The 9,788-nt window shown below is 40.7% G+C and overlaps 1 protein-coding gene across 2 annotated transcripts; it reads left to right on the top strand.

The window, feature by feature from the left end:
- The first annotated feature begins 21 nt into the window (after positions 1-21).
- NPY (neuropeptide Y) lies at positions 22-8,953 on the top strand. 2 transcript variants are annotated; one of them, XM_010007580.1, is made up of 3 exons: positions 22-209; positions 5,383-5,463; positions 8,685-8,953. In XM_010007580.1, exons 1-3 carry the CDS (start codon positions 22-24, stop codon positions 8,707-8,709), a joined length of 294 nt encoding a protein of 97 aa, XP_010005882.1. In that variant the 3' UTR covers positions 8,710-8,953. The 2 variants fall into 2 exon arrangements, with proteins under 2 accessions (XP_010005882.1, XP_010005881.1); XM_010007579.1 differs by lacking the exon at positions 8,685-8,953 and adding an exon at positions 8,385-8,597.
- Positions 8,954-9,788: the final 835 nt, after the last annotated feature.

Raw genomic sequence — 9,788 nt, 5'->3', positions numbered from 1 at the left:
GCATCCCACCCCGCCGTGCAGATGCAGGGCACCGTGAGGCTGTGGGTGTCGGTGCTGACTTTCGCCCTGTCGCTGCTGGTCTGCCTGGGGACGCTGGCAGAGGCGTACCCCTCCAAACCGGACAGCCCCGGCGAGGACGCCCCCGCAGAAGACATGGCCAGATACTACTCGGCGCTGAGGCACTACATCAACCTCATCACCAGGCAGAGGTAGGCACAGCGGCCCTGCCAGCGGCCCCCTTTCCTGATCCCTGGGCTACCTTTTTCCCTTGGCAAGAATCAGGGGAAGAAAATGGGGTGCCCCCTCGCGCCTGGGTTTCTTGCCTTGCTTCCCCCGCTGCTACAGACAGACAGATAGGGTGACAGCCCTGCACCCTGGTTTCTCCTCTGGGTTCGGAGCTGGATTTCCACCAAGTTGGCAGGAGGGGAAGGGGTGACAATGCTGCCTCTGTTCTGCTTTCTAGACCTGGCACAGGCAGCCTTGCGGGCAGAAACCCGAAGTGCAGGGCAGTGGGCAGAGGGGGACAGGGAGAACCCCCCCAGAAAGGGAGCTAGAGAGAGGGCAGTAGGAGCAGTTTCCCACTTTTGTTGCTGCCACTGACTCTAGTGAAGATTTTGATGTGAAAAAGTGCCCCTCTGGCTTTGCTGAGTAGTTGTAGTAGTCCAGATGCTTTGTGGTTTACCAGCTACTTAATGCAGCTGCGTGTGACAAAAAACCCACTAGTCCTAACAAAAACTTTCTCCGGACCACAAACAAGAGCCCAAGCCCAAGCTGAAGGAGAAGAGAGCATAACCTGAACATGCCTGGCTCTAAACTGGCTTTCTGGGGATGACCCTGCTTTTTTAAGTAAAGGCTCAGTCTGAAAAAAAGTGCTAATTATTAACAAAAGTAATCCTTTTCTTTGGAAGCATCTGTCCAGTTTAGACTGTGTGATTAACAGAAGTTTCCCCTTGAGGTCCTCAAGCAGTGTGTGACCCCGTAGAGCTTTGACATATTTATCTATTTCTTTAATATCAAAAACAGATGAGAGGTCTAAAATTAGGCTTTCATTTGTCCCTCTAGAAGTCTGAAGAATTAAATTATAAGGGAGGTTATCATGTAACTGAGAGCTTTCCCAGCAAATGCATAATGTGGTCTGCCAGTGCACTAATAGCATAACACAGATGAAGAGGCTGATAGAAGCACAGTTTTTCTGTCCTGGACTTTTAAAGCAATATTCCCATCTTCTTCATGGGTATGGCATGCTTCCATGTGACAGCTCGTGCTTGGATCACTTTTTGTCTAGAAACCTGCTAAAATAATCCAACCCTCGAGTTCTGCCTCTTTTTCCTTGGGTGCCGTGGGATCTCCAGGCTGGTCTCTCGTGTTCTTTCTTTCCTCTCGGATTTCAGAGGTGCTTCCTGTCCAAACCCAGGTCATATCTAAAAACAAACAACCCCCAAACCAAACAGGTGAAAATTCCTTCTGTGTTCAACCCCCATTTGCTTTAATGTTGACTGTGTAGCTTTCTAACTTATTCCTGGGGTGCAAGTGCACAGCTCAGCGAGTGAGACTGTTCTCATTCTCTGTGAATCTGGGTTCTGAAATGAACCGAGATAGTTATTGTTGCAGATGGATGGAACAATGCAGAATTTAAGTTTTGTTCTTCAGGTTTCACCTAGATTTCCCACCCACCCCTTCGTATTTAAAGGGAACAAAACTGACCTGGAAGTACAAGAAAGCTGGCAGAAAAAAAACAGCAATAAAAGATGGCAATTTCATGATACACATTTTAAAGTTCGCTATATAGGTTAATTAAAAAAAACACCAAACAAGACAGATGTACTGTTACCACTGTGTATTGTATTAACAGTGCAAAAATTAAATAATTTCTGTGTCAATTTAGAAAGCTTAACTGAGCTCCTGGAGGTTCCTTTTTTTCAGCAGTGACACAGCCCCTTGCAAAGTCAGTAACTTCTGAAGCATTTTAGACTGGTCTAAAAATCATTTGGTCTGTTTCAGCAGAGGTGCTGGAGGCTTTCTGTCTTGTTTCAGACTTTTGCCACTGCCTTTTGTGCTTGGTGCTGCTCGGGAGCCCTGTGACAGGATGGAGGGGAGGGGTCTAGAGGCTCACCCTGCTCCTGAGGCTGTGTGAGCAAGTTATGCTTGGCATCTCATCAGATCTGGTGCCTGCAGCTTGATCACTGTGCAACTGGTGAGATGAAATAGTAGGAGCACGCTGAGAAAGGATGAGATTGATGCTTTGTTTCTTTTCAAGTTCATCTGTCTAGTCTTATTTGATGATTTTGTCATTATGAATAACCTTCTGGCTCATCCTCCTGTCTTCTGCTTCTGATCTAACCTAAGCATTTAAGTGTCATTCCCCTCTGAGCTACTGTGACCCACAGGGTCTTCACCCCAGCTCCTGTGAAGTTTCTTCCTTCCAGACCATCTTTCTTGTCTTCAGTCCTTGTCTGTTTGGCAGCTTTGCTCTCTCTTTTGAGATTCTTCTTCAGATCCATCTCACTTAGCTTTAGACATCTATGCCCGTCACCTTTGTACCCCTTTCAGGTTAGCTGAGGGAAACAGGTACTTCTAGGATACAAGTCACCAGGCCTGTTTCAGACTTCTAATTTTGGTGAGATCCCTTGTAACTTAGGTGCCAGGTCTTTATGAATATAAAGGGAGCCTAAGGTGACAAACATAGCTGCAGACTCCTACCCTGCAGATTTCTGTTTGTCTGTGGATCAGCCCCATCTGTCCTCAAAACCATACTGTGGTCTTTGCCTCTTACCCCTTTACTGGGACCCAGGTGGCTTTTATTCAGATCTCATCTTTCCTTGTATTACTCCTCCTTCTGCTACCTGATACTACCTGTACTCCCTCTTGCCAACAGGCCCTCTTTCCTTCATCCCTCATAGCATGCTCTTGCATCTCTCATTCTTCTGTGCTGCAGCAAAGGAGTAAGGCCATTCCTATTGGAAGTGGCTTGAACCATAGGCAGGGCAGAGGATACGAAAGTGTGTCAGAGTGAGGCAGTACTGGTGCTCCCACTTCGTGGCAACACCCGTAATGCAGAAGGGAGCAGATCTGACGAGCTTGGGATTTTTGAGCACTTCTCTAAATCAAGCCCACAAGACACTTCTGAAGTCCCAAAGCCAGCCTTGGACATCAATGGGATTTGACTCCCAAGACCTGGGTTTTCATAGGAAGATCTGAGATTTCACTGAGTCTGTAATGCTTTATCCTTAATCAAAGTAAATACATTTGATCTGTGATCGTTTTGACTTCAGCTGGAGCTGTGGATTATTAGCATGCTCAAAAAATGCCCTGAGGTCTCAAGCTGAGGATAAAACCTGACTAGGTGTTTTCACAAGTCTTGGAGTCTTTCTTTTAAAACAGCTATGACATTTGATAAAAATGTTTCCCTAACAGCAAATAAAGGCCTGGCTTTTGCTCACGTTGTCTCAGGGCTGGGTAGGGTAGACGAGGAGAAAAGCACAAAGCACCTGGAGCAAAGGTCTCCCAAGGCATTTGCTTCAGTAAGAAGAGATTGACTTTGTCCATGGCCTCATATTATTATGGCTGTAGCATGGTTGTTCTCCAGTGGCAAAAGTATGGGGCCAACAGGAGGCTCAGGCATCTGACACAGAAAGAGCAACTGCTCTTTTGCCAGCCCAGTTGGCCACAGTTGGCAATTGCTTCATGCATAGCTTGGCTCTGTGAGGACGTGGTGGGTCCATCCAGCACCACTGGTCTAGCCCAAGGTATTCAAGGGACTTACATAAAATACAGTCATCTTTGTGATTTGCCCAAATCTCTGCACTCTGGAAAATTGCTACTGATTTCTTATTCAGTCAAAACTGTCCAAGAGATCAGTGGGAGTTTTGCCCAAGTGTGAGCTGCTGGAGCAAGATGTTAGTTTGTTAAATTGATATCTTTAAAACATTAGTAAATTAGATTCCCCCTCGGTTGAAATCCAGATCACATACATATTAATTGGAAGAAGGAAAGAGAAAGAAATCCCTTTGTGGTTATGGAGTGCAAGGTATTTGATTCAGCATCATGCTTGATTGCGTTATTGTAACAGCATTTTACTGTGGCTGGTTCTGCCCAGACACCTGCTTTCAGTCAGTTTAGACTAAGAAATTTACTTTAAAATTCTGAAACTGGTGCTTTGTCTTTCTGTGGCACAGGTGATGTACTAAAATGATTCAGTCAATACACAGATACAAAAAGTTGAATAAAATGGTTAAAAAGTTAGATATGTTTCTGATTTTCTTGCCATCAAGTGGTAAGACTACACTCTTTTGAAAGACAGTTTGGTTTTTTTCCCCAAAATTTAGATCAAGCAGTTGGAGCCACATCTTGCCAGCAATGGATAAATTCTGAAGTCCTTAATTACACCTTCAATTTCTCTGGAATCAGAATTTCACTTAAGCGGCGTTCACAAGGCTGCTGTTAACATACTTTGTGATTCAGACTAATTACATACACAAGTTACAAACCATGATGCTAATTCTTTCCAACCAAGGGAGCATTTGCTTAGAGTTATCACTCTCAGGCTAATGAAACCTTATAGTGACAAAGTGTCTGTCAATTGACTGCTCATTGTTGCTTCTGTTTTTTCCGGAAAAGAGAGCAAATTTCTTCCCAAGAACCATGAATTGCAGTACTATTAACTGTTAAACAGTCTATAGTATGCAGGATTTAAGAGAAAAACAAGGAATAGAAAGTCAGCTGCTGTGTAAAATATAGAGCAAAGGTAGATGGTGATATTCGATGTAATAAAAAAACTCTGATTCAGGAAGTTTTCTCTCCCACGTTGTTCAAAAGTGATGATTTCCTGGGGGTAGCTCAGTTTTTACAACCTAATGTGCTGTGTGTTAGGCAGCCACAAGTGTATGAGCTATCATAAAAATTCTTGGCTAGTTTCTTGGATAATACAACATCTGAGTTAGTTTTCTATTCACGTAATAAAATTGACTCCTTATGGTACCAGTAGTATCAAAAACAATGCAAGCCCTAATAAGATGATGAAACTGGGTTTTCAGGCAGGAATGACATGTTTGGAGGTCACCATAATCTGTGTGTAGCTTCCTGCCCCTTCGTGCTCTCCTCAGGAAGGTGTAAGGTCCTACAGTATCCAGAACAGTCATCAAACTGAGAAATATTCAGAGTTTCTCAATAGTATCATGTAACATGATTACAGAAAATATATATTCAAAGAAATTCTGAAGAATGAACGTTTTCTCACATGGTTAAGTTAAAATACTTGCCAGAAAGTCATATTTATGTCTGCTCTATTCAGTTTTTCTGAAAAGATATGTCTAATGGTTCTGTGCTTAGTCTTCATTTTAAAAAACTGACATGTGAAAAGAGTACTCTTTTCTCTTTCCTTAGATATGGAAAGAGGTCAAGTCCAGAGACACTGATCTCAGACCTCTTGTTGAGAGAAAGCACAGAAAATATTCCTAGATCCAGGTATGTATGAAGAAATTTTGGGGTGGGTTGCACTTGTCTGTATAACTGTATAACAGTTTCATTGTTATCAATAAATACAGTTCACAGAGAGAAAACATATGCTACCCACAGCTGGGTAAATGTGTCCTGAAAAAACATTTTAAATTCCTTTTCTGTTAAGAGCTGTCACCATCTGTGAATGAAAGAAGTGCCTTACCAGAAACAATATAGTCCAAGCTCCTCATTTCCTGATTTTGGGAGCAGGTCATACCTGCTGTCTGGAGAAAGGAAAGAATTCCCACAACACTTGCCCCTTCCTGGGCTTTGCTACACAGAATTGTCGCTGAAGACAGATTAGAGCCCTCAAAACGATCTATTTCTACTAATTTGCTACTCAAACAGGTTTAAATTTTTCCTATAAATCTATGTGAGTGGTAAATATGCATAGACATTAACTTATACACAAATGCACAGCTATGACTTTAAAATGCAGTATTTCACATTGGTTTTGTACCTAATACTTTACAAATGGAAAAAAGACCTTTGTCTTTCCATTTGCACTGGGTTTAAAACAACAGTGGGGTTTCAAGCAATGATGGGATTTCAAATGTACACACTGTACTTATCTATTTAGATAATAATACTTTAGTTATAGTATGGACTACAATTTACACGACAGGAAAGTGAATATGTAGATAAACTAAGATGCAGGGGCAGTTTTGGCTCATGAAAGAAAATATTTGTTTTCATTTTACTCAGAATCAAGCATGAATGAGCTCAGTTTAAGCCTTCATTGATAGCCTAAAGTTTGCTGATGATACTTCTACTGCAGAATTAAATGTTTTATCAGCAGCCATCTCAGTAGCCTTCAAGCAAGTGCTCTGCACTTTTCATCAGGTGTGCGAAGGCTCAGTTAGACTAGTTAAATACTTCAACATAGTAGTATGTAGCACTGAACTTGAACACCAGTGAACACTGAACTGAACACCAGTGACTTGTGGTTCGATGACTAAACCACAGCTGTGGGGATGCAGTTTTCTCTGCAGATGCTTATGTAAAAACTGCATGGAGTGCAGTGAAATGTATTAAGACTATTTTGTGTTTGGTAATGATGAGGCAGAGCCTCATAATGGGAAATTTCCACTGCCATGAATTTGAGGCAACATACAGGGTAGTACAAAGCCTAATACTCTCTGTAATTTTCACCCCTTCGTAACAAAACCTTATGGTTATTATTATTGTTTCAATAATTCTATTTTTAACGCACCAGGGAGCAAAAGCTCATGAGCAAAATAACAAACTAGTCTGCATTTAATATCAAGAATTGATGAGAAACAGATTTGTATTTCATACCCCCTGTAACAGCACTTTAAACTGAGCCTGGTGTTTGTCATTCATCGATGACAATTATGGCAGTACTGGGAACAATGTGTCTAGTTTCCTATGGATATGTTTTCTAGGATAAAACACTGCATGGATTCTGAACCCCACTCTGGCTTTTTCCTCCATGTGAAGACATAATTAAATCTTCTTTCTACCTGGTCCTGTGTTTCATGGCACATCAGGAATTTAGTATCTTTAAGATATCTATACCTCTCTCTGACTTGGTTGAAATTGTCCAGAGGGCTTGAAAGCTGGTGGGGAAGTTAGGGAAGCCATGCAGGGGCAGGCAGCTCCACACACAGCACATAAGCCCAGGTACAACATAGCTGCCTTCATCCTGGAAGAAGCCAGGCTGAATGAATGAAAAGCAAACTGGTATTATTATGAGCTTAAATTAATCGAGTGTATGTTTTAGAAATAGTTATATATGCAGCCAGTTGGTTAGTTTGATTTGCCATTTAACTTTTGCTGACTAAAATATGCCCCAAAGTATTTTGCTGTCCAGATGTATGTCTGACCATATGAAGAAAGTTTAGGGAGATTCTTGTAGAAACCAGTTAATAACTAGGAAGTTAAGGAATGAAAAAAGAAGGCACCTTGACCTCAGTACAAGTTCTTATGACATGTGATGTGGCATGTTTCTTATCTTGTTGACCTTGTGGAGTCATGAGAAAGTGTTTAATACTCAATAACAGGATGTGTCTCTCCTAATACCACCTCTTCAAAAGTCAGGTATCTTGTGTGAAGTGCTTGTCTAGGCTGCCTTTTCAGTCAGTCGGAGGGACTGCTATCTCCAAAATGAACCTTCCATCCTAAAATGGGCAGGGTATCAATTGCCCTCTCAAGGTGTCAGTGTCTTTCCAGTGAAGGTGGAGGCAGACTAGATGTTTAATCTAGGCTAGATGCCCAACTTCTATATAGGAAGAATTTTGGCAAACGCATTTCCCCTGGCTTCTCTCCATGTTCTCCCACTTAGTGACTTTCTTTTGGTGTAGACAGAACAGCTGTTGGCAAGCAGAAGACCTCTGGATCAAATCTTGCTCTCAGCACCTCTTTCACCACATTTCAAACATTTGATATTGAGTAGTGGAATACCATGATAAGATTTTCAGATGGTGGCTGTGAACTTCAGTTTTGTTTGAAGGTGCTTACAGCATGATATGATTCTCTTGGGAAAGTGTTTACTTCTGAGCCAGAGTAAAAAATATATCTTAAGAAATCTTTGTGTTTCAACATATCATAGTTTTCTAGCTGAATTTTGTTAAGTGCTACTTGATGGCTTTGCACTGGATCTCAATGGTGTAAAACGTGGCTTCAGGGCAGCAGCATGGAGGGGCAAGTTCTGGTGTCAGATGATAGACTTTTGGCCATCCAGAATGCCTCTGCTTTGGTGGGAGTTGCATATCCAGTCTTCAGCTGCAAATATGTGTATGTATTCCATATTGCTGCTGTTATTAAAATGAACATTTTAGATAGTTCTAACTTCAGATTTTCAGAAGAGACTTTAAAATGTGTTTAATGTTGTCTTTTTTTTTTTTAATTCATAATGTGTGTTGCAGGTTTGAAGACCCTTCGATGTGGTGATGGAATTTTCAGCACACTATCAAAACTTTTCCTAGTTTTCAGTTCATACTCCACACCTATGAAGCAATTCATAGCATCATTCCCAGTGCATGCAGCCATTGTACTGAGTTCTGTAGAGTTTTTCCTTCATCATCTTTGTATATACCTTTATTTAAATAAATTATTTGTGCATTCCAAAATACAACATATTAAATGAAAACAAAAGTGTTGTTTTAAACTATTAAAAGTGTTTTAAGTTTTCTTTTTTTTTTTTTAATTCATAATGTGTGTTGCAGGTTTGAAGACCCTTCGATGTGGTGATGGAATTTTCAGCACACTATCAAAACTTTTCCTAGTTTTCAGTTCATACTCCACACCTATGAAGCAATTCATAGCATCATTCCCAGTGCATGCAGCCATTGTACTGAGTTCTGTAGAGTTTTTCCTTCATCATCTTTGTATATACCTTTATTTAAATAAATTATTTGTGCATTCCAAAATACAACATATTAAATGAAAACAAAAGTGTTGTTTTAAACTATTAAAACTGAATTATAACTTCTCTGCAGTCTACATTAGTATGGACAACAATACTAGCATCACAGTTATTACAGTAATTACTGTCCAGATAAGATAAAGACATTATTTGTTGTGGCCTCAAACTCAGCTCAGCCACTTGATTTATGCAAAACTGTTTAAAATGATTTATCACAGACTACATAATTTGAGAAAATAATGTTCTGAGACGCAATTTTTCAGAACCACCATACAAAAAACTTACTTAGTACTTACATTGACAAATGTATTAAAATTTACAGCATTTTCAAAATACAAAGGAGTAAGTCACTGCTTAATTCTGCTAACTCCTCAAAACTGGTTTGAACTTGGCTGTAAGCCCGAATTAGAGATTTTAAATGGAACAGATGTAATGTCTATTTGTTAGCAAAGCAGCAGAAACCTGTATATGAAGTAAATCATAAAGTAAGACAAATCTACACCTATTTGTGCCAGAAATGAGACGACTAACATTGCCTAAGGACTTACTAAGGAGAACACCGATAAAAATCACAACTCTTTGGGTACCTGCGCTCTGAGCCTCTCTTATTTGGAGTCATCCATGGTTTCAATTTCTGCCACAAGAAGGTACCTGAAACAGGGACAAGGGGAGCTGTCTTCAGGTTTCCATTTTACTTTTAAAAATTATTTTATTGTCTGAATTTCATCACTAGCTTAATGAAGGACTTTAGACACAAGGATGTCTGAAGAAAGCTTCAAGGTTTTTATTCAAAGTAACATAATACAATGGGAGCCTGTTACCCTTGTTCTTAAGTGGTTTTGTTCACTGATACATCTCTTGCAGCATGGTCAGGACTCATGCTGAGCATGGCACAAATGCTGGT

The sequence above is a fragment of the Chaetura pelagica genome, unplaced genomic scaffold (genome assembly GCF_000747805.2).
Source record: "Chaetura pelagica isolate M959 unplaced genomic scaffold, ChaPel_1.0 scaffold10, whole genome shotgun sequence".
In the NCBI taxonomy this organism is placed as follows: Eukaryota; Metazoa; Chordata; class Aves; order Apodiformes; family Apodidae; genus Chaetura; species Chaetura pelagica.
Note: the sequence above shows the minus strand (reverse complement) of the source record. Positions and strands in the feature narration are given on the sequence as shown.

Excerpts from the sequence above, each read along its gene's own strand:
- NPY (XM_010007580.1), top strand. The coding sequence starts at position 22 with ATGCAGGGCACCGTGAGGCTGTGGGTGTCGGTGCTGACTTTCGCCCTG. Across the intron at positions 210-5,382 it reads AACCTCATCACCAGGCAGAG|ATATGGAAAGAGGTCAAGTC; the intron begins GTAGGCACAGCG and ends CTCTTTCCTTAG. Across the intron at positions 5,464-8,684 it reads GAAAATATTCCTAGATCCAG|GTTTGAAGACCCTTCGATGT; the intron begins GTATGTATGAAG and ends TGTGTGTTGCAG.